Consider the following 13,649-nt stretch of genomic DNA (forward strand, 5'->3'; position numbering starts at 1 on the left):
TGCAACAATTTAACAGGAAGAGCTGAGAGTCCTTCCTAGATCATAATTAAAACTACGTTTATGTCACAGAAGTCATGGTATCATAAGCCTTTCTCCCAAATCTGGACCTTAGCGTCCAAAATCTGGGTGCTTAGCATGAACCTCCAAGCTTAAGTACCAGCTTGGATCTTATCTCGCTGCCACCAGACAGGAATTACAGCGCCTGCCTCGCTCTGGTCCCCCCAAACTTTCCCTGGAGGGACCCCATAGACCCAGAAGCTCTGAGTCTTACCGGCAAGGAAATATCCACTTCCCTTCCCTCTCCTCTCCCACCCAGACTTTCCTCTCTGGGCTAACCTGAGAGTATTGATGCAATCTCTTTACATCCACAATACCAAGAGCATATCTCCTCTTATTGCACAAAGAAACAAACCCCAAATACAAGGAACAGAAAGGATTCTCTCTCTCTTTCCCCTCTCCCACCAATTCCCTGGTGCTGCAGAGCTTATCCTCCGTAGATCTAAACAAAGAGAATTCCCTCCCCTTGTTCCTTAGCCTGGCCCAGAGAGAAAAACTTCAAACAAGTCTTTAAAAGAAAACTTTTTATATAAAGAAAGAAAAAGACATAAGAATATAAAACTCTGCATCAAGTGACATACAAGGCTATTGCTTTATAAAAATATGAATAAACAGTCTGATTCAAAAAGATATTTCCAATTTGAAACATTCCAGCAAGTTACACACATGTAAATACACCCAAAACACATAAAAGCCTATATTGTTTTCTACCTGTACTTACAATTGGAAACAGGAGATTAGAGATAGAAAGAAACCTTCTCATAGGCTGAGAACAGACAAAAGACGACCCAAGACAAAGAAGACCCACAAATTCCCTCCCTTAAGCTTTTAAAAAATCCGGTTTCCTGATTGGTCCTCTTGTCAGGTGTTTGGTCCCCTTTGTTAACCCTTTACAGGTAAAAGAAACATTAACCCTTAGCTATCTGTTTATGACACATGGATCCAGAGACCTCCATGACATTCTCTGCTTCAGCCCCAGGGGCTGCAGGACTCTGGATCTGGCAGCCAGCGGGGGCCTAGCAGGGTTCCAATGATAGGCGATGGGGGCCCCCCCTGCAATGTTTCAGTGACAGACTCCTGAGGGGAACCTGCTCAGGGTTCCAGTGACAGGCAACAGTCTCACGTGGGTGGAGAGGGGAAGCCTCCAGGACGAGCGGCTGTGGGTGTCCCATTTTCTCTTTGGGAAATATGGTCACCCTGCAGCTCCCAGCCACCATGGGCGGAAAGCCCCCGCAGCTTCCAGGTGCTGCAGGTGGAGGGGGAACCCCACAACTCCCAGCCACCACGGTGGTGGGGGAAACCATTGGAGCCGCAGCAGCAGAAGTCTCAGAGGTCACAGTGTCCTTGAAGTTTTGTTTATTGCCCATGACCTGTCCGTGACTTTTACTAAAAATAACCATGACAAAATCTTAGCCTTAATCATAATATAGCAGGTTATTTCAGAAAAAGTTGAGTTGTAAACTGGTGGCGTCTCCTGAGTACGTAACACAGTTTAGCAGTAGGATTACATTAAAGGGACCCTGCCATACTAAGAACTTTTTGTAAAATATCATTGTTTTTCTCTTCAATCCTTGTTACACCTTCTCAGGGCCTATGTCCAGGGACATGCATAGCTACTCCGTCTCCTGCAGACTGCTGGTACGCTGCTTTTGATGTTCACAGTTTTGTTGTATCCACCTGTCTTGAAGTTAAGTTGTAAGCTCTTTGGGGAAGAAACTATCTTTTTGTTATATGTTTGTACAACACGTAGCTCAATGGGAGTGGGGCCTGTGGGTGCTATCGAAATACCTACAAACATAAGAGTGGCCATATTAGGTCAGACCAATGGTCCACATAGTCCAGTCGCCTGTCTTCCAGCAGCGGCCATTGCCAGATGCTTCAGAAAGAATGAACAAAACAGGGTAATTATCAAGTGAGACATCCCGTCATCCAGTCCCAGCTACTAGCAGTCAGAGATTTAGGGACACTGAGCATGGGGTTGCATCCTCAATCATTTTGGCTAATAGCCATTGATGGACCTATCCTCCATGATCTCACCTAATTCATTTTTGAATCCTGTTATAGTTTTACCCCTCACATCATCCCCTGGCAACAAATTCCACAGGTTGAATGTGCGTTGTATAAAAAAAAAAGTACTTTGTTTGTTTTAAACCTGCTGCCTAACACTTTCATTGGGTGACCCCTGGTTTTTGTGTTATGTGAAGGGGCTGCAGGAAGGGCGGCCAGCATATCCCTCAGCCCGCGCCGCTTCCCGCAGCCCCCATTGGCCTGGAGCAGCGAACCTCAGGCACTGGGAGTTGCGATCAGCTGAACCTGCAGACACAACAGGTAAACAAACTGGCCCGCCAGGGGCTTTCCCTGAACAAGCAGCGGACCGGCTTTGAGAACCAGTGCACTAGAGCACCCTTTTCCAGATGCTTGTTGATACTCTCAAAGAATTCTAACAGATGCTTGTTGATACTCTCAAAGAGTTCTAACAGATTGGTGAGGCATGATTTCCCTTTACAAAAGCCATGTTGACTCTTCCCCAACACACTATGTTCCTCTATGTGTCTGACAATTCTGTACTTTACTATAGTTTCCACCAATTTGCCTGGTATTGAAGTCAGGTTTACCTGCTTGTAATTCCCAGGATCACCTCTGGAGCCTTTTAAAGAACTGGCATTATGTTGGCTATCCTCCAGTCACCTGGTACAGAGACTTATTTAATCGATAGGTTACATACCACAGTTAGTAGCTCTGCAATTTCATATCTGAGTTCCATCAGAACTTTTGGGTGAATACCATCTGGTCTTGTTGACTTATTACAGTTAAATTTATTAATTTGTTCCAAAACCTCCACTGCTGACACAGTAATCTGGGACAGTTCCTCAGATCTGTTACCTAAAAAGAATGGCTCAGGTGTGGGAATCTCCCTCATATCCTGTGCACTGAAGACCGATGCAATGAATTAATTTAGTGTCTCCACAACAGCCATCTTCCTTGAGTGCTCCTTTAGCACCTTGATCATCCAGTGGCCCCACTGATTGTTTAGCAGGCTTCTTATTTCTGAGGTACTATAAAAAAATTGCTGTTAGTTCTTGTCTTTTGCCTTTTGCTCTTCCAATTCATTTTTTGGCCTGTCTAATTATAGTTGTATACTTGAGTTGCCAGACTTTATGCTCCCTTCTGTTTTCCTCAGTAGGATTTGACTTCCATAAATAATGATAAAAAGCAACATAGCGTAGCAGTGGCTACTCCACATGCTTCACTGCAAAGCTCAAGACCTATTCAACTACTCCTACTGACCTTCAACACAAACCTTTCACTGCTGGTGCCTGTAGAGCAAGAGACGGGGCGGCGGGGAGGGGCACAATGGAGTGGAAGGCTGTGTGTCAGGGGCAGAGAGGAAATAAGCTGCATGTTGGGCTCCAAAACTGGTTGTTATGTAGCAATTTGGGAGTCTACCATTAACTTCACTCCCAGACCAAGCATCTACCTGGGCCGTGAGGCATGCTTCCAGCTGCAATAAAGACATAGCCAATGTGGCCTGCGATGATCAAGCAGTGATAAAACCTGGAAATCCCACTCCGAGCATGGAAGCTTTCTCCACTATATTGCAATCAGGCAGGGCTAATGCGGTCGCTTTAAACTGAGCTTAAAATACACAGTGTAATGTCAGCCTTGGACTTTTACACGGACTCACTAGAAAAGCTTAGAAGTAGGAGTTATTTCCAAACTCAATACACAGTGAACAGCGGTGGAAGAGACAGGCTTTTTGTAAAGGGGTCCTGTTGCGTGTAACAGCAGGTAGTTGAATGGAGGCCAGCTGCCTTAGAGATCTTCCTACAACTGTTGCAAGCCTTAAAAGAAGTGTTAATTATTCCAGCCCAGAACATTCATGAACTTCTGACTCTGATTTAAGATGTGAAGTTCTCTCCACAACATGGCTCTTCATTTGTCATTCAAAATCAGTCTCTTCCATTGCTGTATTTCAGATATTGGGTCTGATTCTCCTCTCCCCGATGACTTGCACGGGGATTATTCCAGGATGTAAGTGACAGCAGACTGTGTCTCAGAAGGATCTACCCCGGCTCCGTTCAGAATAAGCTTATCACTCAGTATTGTAAGTACAGATCTCAAATGCAGCCACAATTTACTGCTGCCTGAGCTTTAAATGTTATTTTCTTGCAATGATATGTTCCTAGGACATTCTGCTGTACAGAGAAGGGAGGAGAAATAATTCCCACATCTTTTGGGCCCAGCCCTAATCTCAGAGTGGTCAGTGGGAAAATTTCCAGGGACCAAAGCAGGAGCAGATTCTGGCCAATTACAGCTTAAAAAAAGGGGAAAGTTCCCCTTTGCAAAAACAATGTTTAGAAACCCCTCCCCACCCCAACGCAGTCCTCACCCATGCCCATCCCTCTCCTCTTTCGTAACGTTGGCATGCGAGTGCTGAACAAACCGATACCAAAGTACAAGAGTCCAGAACACCTAATGAGCCAGATCCTCAGCTACTGTAAATGGGCATAGCTTCACTCAAGTCAATGTGCCCGTTTGCACTAGCTGAGGATCTAGTGCAGATAGGTTGCAGGAGATTGTCTCTAAGGGAGAATCTCCATTAGCTTTAAGAGAAGGAGGGGTCCTACTCTGACTGTAGTCTGCAGTCAACAACAATCAGACTGACACCAAGACCTGTCACCCTTCTGCTCCTGACCATGCACCATTACATGACGTCTCACACCTTCTGATGCAGGTAAGCTGAATGCTGTGCAGTTTATTCTGTGGGGATCTTTGTCCTCTCCAATGTCCTCTTCAGTCACATGGGTATTAAAGACCCCAAAGCAATTTTTGTAAGAGTCAGGGGTTTCCCCCAGTGTCCTGGGCCAAAATTTCCCTGCACGCTATGTGCAGCACACTGTACCCAGGCTGGGGTATACACTACACCCCAGATATGACTGCATTTCAATAGAGCTGTGCAATTTATGGAGATCCGCTGCCAGTTTTGGGCTGTTAACATGTACATTGCAATTTCTAAGTAGCAGTAAAAAAGGTCAATCTGGCTAGAGGTTTATTTGTGGGAGCGGAGACACAGGCGGAGAAAATCTGGGTGAGACTCCCCTCCCAAACTGTGCCATTGGGCTGAGTAAGGTTCCAGCATAACTGGCCACAGGACCAACCCAGATACCCAATGCAGCCTGGGGTGTCTCCTTCATGGGGGCGTGGTGGTGGGTCACCGCCATGTCTGGGGAGGCCTCTTTGGGTGCAGTATGTCCCTGGCACTCTCCTTGTGCTCCCTTGCAGCCAGGCTCCATTCAACAATCACGCAGTCCCCCACCCCCACTCTCTTCTCCTGGCATTTTATTTATGGTGGCCCCCTGGCCAGCCAAACCAGGGTAGCAATGCCAGTGTACAGCCAGCCAGTGTATTGCCAGTGGCTATGCCAGCCCAGCCCAACAGCAGCTGCTTCCATTTCTCTCCTGTTTCATGTGGATGGGAGGGGCACATTTCCTTTCCCTTCTCTTTCAAGCATGCAGTTTTGCTTTGTTTTTTTAACTGGATTGCCCACATCTGTGGCCTAAAGCCTAGAATGAGCCTGGATGCAGCCAATGGACACTCAACTTCTTCACATCCCATGGTTAACCGAGCAGTAATTAAAGACTCTCAATGCACTATTAGCCCTTTTCCTTATCATCTGCATTGGCTTTGTGCTATTTTTAATATCACTCGGCTTCTGAATTTATTTGAATGCCAGGCCCCTGAATCTGAATTCAAGACCCACAGGCATCTCCTCTCTCCACTGCTCTGTTCCACGCCGCTATGGACAGAGTTAATGGGTTTAAAAGGACAGAAGGGACCACCATGATCATCTAGGGCTGGCTTCCAGCATAATAGACCACAAGTTGCTGTGTTCAGTTAAGAAGTGCCACTTTCTGCCCCCCAAAGGGGCTGCATTTCACTAAACAGTTGTAAAGCATCTGGGAGATACTTCAGGTTGTATTACCTGCCACATCCAGGCTTTTATATTGCAGGTCACGCAATGCAACACTCATAAAAGATGTTTGGTTTTAGGCTTTAATTCCTGCCCCAGAAGCATATGCATTTGCAAATGACTTAGAAACAGCAGGTTCACTGTTTATTGCAACTAATTCCTGTTACCAGATAATATCCAGAGGTTAATGCTACCTCCATTTCCAGTTAGCATGTTACTCCACAGGAATCTCTGTATTTCACATCTCAGATTAATATTCAGTACTGTGCAGTACGTTTAGCACATGATCACCATTTACAGCCAAGCACAAGTGGATTTAGGATCATGACTCCCATTAATATCAACAGGCTATATTCTAGGGCATCACGCTGAATATTTATGGTCTTGCAATTAGCATCTTGTCAGGCCAGTGTATCTAGTGTGATGTGGTGCAATTGCAATGGCCAGGGTGAAGCTCAGAAGTGATTTGTAATTACATCACACCCCATTTGTAATTACATCCAAGTACTGTTAATCAACATAAGGAATAAACTTTGGTAGGCAAACAAAGGACCTGTTCCTGCAGTTCTTATGAAAAACTCCCATGGAAATCAGTAAGGAAGTTGATGGGAGTAGCGTCTACAGGATCAGATCCCCAATGAAAAGAGATGCCCTTATCCAGACATTTTTTGAAGATGTGTCTTTGGGGAGGAAGGTGTATGCTGATTGTCCCAAGTGCGGAATCTGTGGCTTCTCCTTTCCCGAGGAATTAAATTGTAAAGTGTACATGGCATTTTAATTGCTATAATCCCAGAGTTATCCTCCTGTCCCTGGGGTGACAATGCTAATTAGCATTAAGGACAACAGTGGCAGTGCTGGAGTATTTTCCATCCTGGCACACACACATATGTTGCGTGCCAAGTGTGAAGGTACAACCTGAATTTTTCAAACCACATTTGCATTTTCAGTCCCCTATGCAAGGGGATCTTCAGAGGGGAGCTCCCACTGCCTGTGCTGAATGCCTGTGATAGGCATTCATATGTTTGGGGTACGCTCTGGGGGGATTTTTAAATAGAAAAACGGTCTCTGATTCTGAGAGGCAGCCTGGGATAGAGGACTGAGCACAGGATTGGAAGCCAGTTCTGGCTTCCGTTAGGACACTGCCACATTGTCCCTTTCCCCTCACCATCACTGGGAAATGACTCACTTGCCAGAAGTGCTGGAAGGATTCCCCAGTCAATCCCTGAAGCATGGCGTGAAGATGCAGAGAACTGTCTGGGCCAGTTTAATTCAGGCTGTGGCCAATCAAGGTGCCAGCAAGGCACTTGCCTCTGGGCATCTGGCTCCAGGGGAGGGGAGCTGTTTCTACCACTACCTTCCCTTGGGGCTGCTTCCATCTCCACCAAAGGCCCCCCTAGAGGCTGTACTCATGTAACCCATTTGCGAGTTTGGGTTACAGGTCAGGATCCCCCTTCTGGGCCAGTCTGCAAAAGGATACGAGTCTCTTACTGTCTCAGCTCTAGAGAGCTTTGTCTCTTTCACTTATTGGCACATAGAGTCCAAAGCATGAAGGTATCACCAGTTCATCTAGGCTGAGGTCCTGAATATCACACCACCCACTCACTAAACCCAACCACCAAAATTAGACTGACATATTACAGCCCACAGGAGACTAGACTATTATATGTCACAGGCAGAGAATAAGAGGGACCGAGGTGCACTAGTGCCTGGAGTCCCCATAATCATTCCCCTGCCATTAAGTGAGATACACCCAGATAATCTTGGCAAATGACCCCCGCACATACACACACTGCAGAGGAAGGCAACTCCAGCCTCCTCTAAGGTCACCGCCCATCTCACTTGGGGGAAAATTCTGTCTCAGAATTTTTACAGAAAAAACCCAACAGAATACACCGGGAGAAAAAATTCTTCCCGATCCCTGCCAATGGCCAGCTGAAATCGTGAAGTATGAGCTGTAGGAACACACAGCATAAACCAGAAGTGAGCTGCAGGGCTGTTGAGCCCTGTCCTCTACCATCACAAGCATCCCTGTTATACAATCACTAAAATAAGTTTGTCACTAGGCCATGCCCTCTCCCTGGCCAGCAGTGCTCAGGTTTCAGGTGGCATTGGTCCCTTACCAGCTCACGCCTAGAAAAAGGGAACTGTAGGCTCTGTGACCCAGATAGCAAGTGTCAAAAATCAGGACAGGTGGTGTGTGTGTGGGGAAAATAGGTGCCTATCTGAGAAAAATACCTCAAATTTGGGACTATCCCTATGAAATCAGGACTTCTGGCCACCCTAGCCCCAGTTCATACCAGCTTCTGCCAGCATCACTCAGATGAGAATCCGGCCTAGTAAGTGCTAGGTATCATTCAGATTTTGTCATTTCAGAGGAGACCCTTTCAGCTCATTTTTCAGTGTTTAACATCTCCCCCAAGCCACTCTATCGAGCCAATAAGAGAGATCCCTAAAACACTGTCCAACCTTGATGGTTTTATACTGAGCTTTAATTTTTATGGCCTAAAGTGAATAAGATACAAAATGAGCTAATGTTCTGGCCCATTGACCTTTTAGTCTTTATTGTGAATCCCAGTGACATTAGTCAGGCCATGATCTGAATCTGATGTTCTGTATCTGGATCCTGGCTCCATAATATTAATCAGCTCACTGATAAAATCGCTGAACCAAAACCGCTATGGGTTAGCTAGTGAAAGAAGGTGACAAAAAGGCAAGGTTCGCAGCCCACAGGGGCAGACATGGAGGGGATAGAAGAGAGATGGAAAATGATGAATATGAGTGGGAGAGGGTACAAGGAAATAAGACTGGAGAGGAACACGGAGAAAAGGGAAGGAGAGACAGAAAGAGAATCAGGAGGCAGAGTATGACTGTAAATTACCCAGGTGGCTCTATGAAGACTCATCTTCTCTGGGATAATGAGCTTTACCTCAATGTCCTCCATCAACCAAGGATTTTATTTAGCCATGTAAAATCACTTGAGAAGATCTATCCCACATATGTTGCATTAAACACATCTGCATGTTCCATTAGTCACTGCTTGGGTAGCAAGGATGGTCTAGTTAGGGCAATGGACTTCTCCACTAGTGGCAGACTCAAGAGACCCAGGTTCCCAATCTGCGCCTCAGTTCCCAAACTGAGGATAATGCTTCCCTACTTCAAAGAGATGTGGTCAGGAGAAAAGCCATTAATGACTGTGAGGTGCCTATGCTACGGCTATCTGAGTACCTAGACAGACAGACATTGATTTAACTAGATCTACTATGGATTTTGACCAGCAAAACAGAGCAGAATCTAGGTTCCCTTGTAAAAGCCTTCAGCAATAGGAACAGATCAGAATGCGTAAAACAGCAGCAAAAAAAGAAAGGGGAAACCGGGCAGAGGGGTGAATTTAGTATCCCCTGGGGATGCAAGTTCCTGAGAGATCTCATCCTCACCTCATCACACGGGGCTATCCTGTCAATCATGTCTTTCAAATGACCAATCATCCGCTCTTCCTGAAAATCATAGGGAAACGTTTCTGTCCATTCTGTCAACAACTGTAGGAGTTTAGGCCCAAATTTTCTGATCCGTGCCTGGAACAGAGACAAGAGTAATAGATATTGATTGAAAACACATTCAGTGAAGTTCTGACACATGCCAGCTGAACTGCGTTTGGTGCTAGATTTTCAACAAAGGCACTTATGGCTGCACCAGCAAAATCTGCTCACATGCAAACATGTAATCTGGGGGGTGCACAAATGACACATTTCTGCAATGCAAAATATACAAGTGCCTCTCTGCATGCACAATTTCTGTTTTACATGCAGATTTGTGTATTTTGCACATACAATTGCCTGTTTGTGATTGGATGGACATATTTTGTTGGTGCAACTGTGATACCTGATTTTAAAAGATCTGAAACATGCATTCCTCTCCTTCCTTCCCCTCTCATACTGCAATCACTTTGCTGGAAAAAAAAATGGTTGCAAAGAGTTTCTTGAATCAACAAATAGATAATTCATTTGCATCTTTGCTTTCTGGTAAGATATACCATGGAGTGGACACTGTTTGGTAGATGTAGGATAGAGGAAGAAGAGATGTACAACACAGCCAATCTGGTAGCTTTACTGCATCTCTGATTATTGGTAATGCTGTCCACTTCTCATGGAATAAGCCATCAGGAAGGAGGGTTGGGCAAGACAGAGGGAACACGAAACCAGGGCCGGCTCCAGTGTTTTTGCTGCCCCAAGCGGCAAAGCGAAGAAAAAAAAGAGATAAAGCCGTTAGGCGGCACTTCGGCAGCAGCTCAATCGCTCCACTTCATTTTTCTGCGGCTGTTCAGTGCTGGGTCCTTCGCTCCCTCTCTTCCTCTTTGGTGGCAGCTCAAAGAGGAAGAGAGGGACTGAGGGACCTGCCTCCGGATTGCCGCCGAAGCCCCGGATGTGCCGCCCCTCTCTGTTGGCCACCCCAGGCACCTGCTTCCTTTGCTGGTGCCTGGAGCCAGCCCTGACACAAACTCATATAATATGGACCTGCAGCCTATTTTGAGCAGGTCTAGATGTATCCGATTATGCGACTGTCAGACAAGTTTGGGGATGTAGGTGGGGGAGCATTATCTCAATATATTCTAACACATGTTGCTTCCAAATTTTAATTTTTCCATAATCCAAGACAACAGGCAGAGCAAATTGCTCTAAATCAGTGATTCTCAGCCAGGGGTACGCTTACCCTGGGGGGACATCAACTCATCTAGATATCTGCCTAGTTTTACAACAGGCTACATAAAAAGCACCAGCGAAGTCAGTACAAACTAAATTTTCATACCGACAATGACTTGTTTATACTGCTCTATATACTATACACTGAAATGTAAGTACAATATGCGTATTCCAATTGATTTATTTTATAATTGTATGGTAAAAATGAGAACGTCAGCAATTTTTCAGGAATAGGGTGCTGTGGCACTTTTGTATTTTTATGTCTGATTTTGTAATCAAGTCGTTTTTAATTGAGGTGGAACTTGGGGATTTGCAAGACCTATCAGACTCTTGAAGGGAGTAGAGCAGTCTGGAAAGGTGGAGAGCCACTGCTCTAACCAACAACTGCATTTTTATTTACAGAAAACACGGACCAAAACAAACAGTTTGCGTAAGGAGCATGCAGTGGGGAAACGAATGTGCACCCTGTAATCAGGAAAAATTATATAGTTATGCTCAATAGCCTTCTGCTTTCTCAAGAAGTTGGTTAAAATGCATATTACAGCTTCCCGCCAACAACAGGTTTCAATGTACCACAGCTCTATAAATAGTCACTGCCAGCTAGCATTAGAAGACACATGCTCAAGTACCAGCAAGTGGCTATTATGGAGAAGGCTCTGGTGGAAACAGCAAGGATTTGGGAGTATTTTTTGGTCCAGTTGGGTAAACTGATGCTTACTAAGGTTATGGACTGAAGGAGAGACATTTGTGCTGGTCACAGGACATGACTCAAGAGAGTGTTTGCTACTGAGGCTGTGTGGGAAAGATGCTCATAAGCAGGTCTTACCAAAATTTTAAAGCTTAACCCCACCTTAGGGAAATCAAATCAACCGTGACCCCGTTTCCCTGCACCAGGACTACTTGGCAGATTGGGTAGATCTTCATAATATGATACCTCCTCTCTTTTCTTACAAGCGCCGGTGAGCTGTGGAATACTTAACAATGCTCACATTGAAATGACCGTTAGTGGCACCTGGGTTAGCACCCATATAAACGAGTACAGCATTTCACATCTCAGAGCCATTGTTTCAGACTTTGCGAACACAAGCAGATATTTCTATTGTGCACACAAGCAGCAGTTTTCATGTGCAAGTCAGGCACTTGGAGAGGTGACTGCTTTTGCCCATGCAATCAGCTGCTGGTGCAAAAGTGGGTGCACAGATTTGGATGGTGGGGATGAATATTGGGGCCAGAATGTAGCAAAGTGTTCTCAGTTTAATGGTTTCATGCAGTTGCATAAATTTTGAGATGATATTGAGATTCCCAGTTTGAAAGCAAGAGACAATGATACTGCCAATAATTTTGATCATTCTGGTATTTCAGTAACAATAGTATCAAATGACTGATGCACAGTCTTCTCCGCTCCACCATGCCTGACATCAACCAAAGTGCCATCTAGGACAAAAAACACCTCCAACATACTGGGTAAGTCCTCACTGACACGCTTATGGAAGTTGTGATGGAATCTGGCACTGGATGAGTTAATCTTCTCAACTCCAACCTCCTCATAGGTACTGCCAGAGGACGAGTGTGTATGGGTACATACCATACCAGAATCTACTACAGTTCTCTGGCACAACAGGATGAGCTAAGACACAAGAACAGCTTGGATTTTCTCATTCTGTTAGCTTGTCACAATCTTACTATTACTTAAACATGGTTCTTTGTGTGCGAGATACAGCGAAGCTCCCCCAGCTTGGCTGTATGAATGATCTGTCAGAACAGAGACCGGAAGGTTAATGGTAGCTGCACGCTATTATGTGGACATCACAGTGACAGGTAAGCCCGAAAGGAATTGTTACATGCTGTACCAGAAGCAAGAAAGCAAATGGCCAGACGTATTAAGTAAAAACGGGAAAGATAGTGGTTTGCTGACGTGCAATTGACAGCGTGCTGTTTAAATCCTACCTCCTTGCATCTTGCAGGCTGGATCAGAGCCTTAAAGAAGTAAGGAAGGAGATCATCTGGGAAGTCTGAGACGGTTGGGGGTGGGAGAGAAAGGGAGGTTAAAAGAGGATTTGGAGGGACTAGCACCTGGAGCACTGCTCTTGGTTATTGATGGTATTAGGAGAATCCCACTATATCAGGTTCTCAGGAACAACAATAACCCATATGGGCCCGGTAACATTCAAACAGGGAGGAGAGAAAGAAGGATAGATGCATTAAGGACAAAATCAGCAGAGTTCTCCATCAGCCCTAGAGCTCTCTGCTCTTTGCAAATGCCATGAACCCTCCCGTGGTAGAACTGAACTAACCTTATCCAGCACCGGGTCATCCAGTCGCTGCTGCTCAACGCACTTGTGACAAACTCGGGACAAAAGTTCATGAGGTTCAATGAAGAGTCTTGAACTCAGCAGGAATGTAAAGATATAGGCCTTCTGGGGAAATGAAACGGTCAATTCTACTTTAAGAGGGCTGTACAGTGTGTAACATTTACCAGAAAATATCTTCAAATCCATATTTAGATTTTCTCCTTGTCACAAGACAGAGATGTTGCTGATTCCTCAGGTTATATGTATGCAGTCACTAGAGTCCACTCTCTGCCTTGAATTTACATATAAATACATAGATAGATACAGGCTTTACTTATGGTTGCCCATGGGACACGTGTAGTCTCCCCATTGGCTAAAGTGCAGAAGGTTAAACTGTACTTATTAAACATCTGAACATTCACCTTTCTTTCTAACCAGTGTAACGAGGCGGTGTGGCTCCCCTCCTCCACAGGGAGGGTTGAGCCCTGTCCATCTTCCCCCAGGGCGGAACTTCCGGGCAGAAGCCCCGCCCCTCAAAGGGTCAGGCGGTGACCCGGAAGTATAAAAGCTGGGCGCCGGCCTTCAGTTGGAGCTCAGCAGCCAGCGAGAGCAGACGTGCCGGACGACCCTCGT

General features: G+C 45.4%; 1 protein-coding gene across 1 annotated transcript in view; it reads right to left on the reverse strand.

Moving 5' to 3' along the window:
* Positions 1 to 13,649, reverse strand: part of RASGEF1C (RasGEF domain family member 1C) — a 124,875-nt gene that overhangs the window by 44,017 nt on the left and 67,209 nt on the right. Inside the window, exons 3-4 of the mRNA XM_032777919.2 lie at positions 13,020 to 13,142; positions 9,463 to 9,600 (exon numbers count right to left, since the gene is read on the reverse strand). Coding sequence (XP_032633810.1) covers positions 9,463 to 9,600; positions 13,020 to 13,142 — 261 coding nt within the window. The remainder of the gene's footprint in view (positions 1 to 9,462; positions 9,601 to 13,019; positions 13,143 to 13,649) is intronic.

The sequence above is a fragment of the Chelonoidis abingdonii genome, chromosome 7, assembly GCF_003597395.2.
Source record: "Chelonoidis abingdonii isolate Lonesome George chromosome 7, CheloAbing_2.0, whole genome shotgun sequence".
Taxonomy (NCBI): domain Eukaryota; kingdom Metazoa; phylum Chordata; order Testudines; family Testudinidae; genus Chelonoidis; species Chelonoidis abingdonii.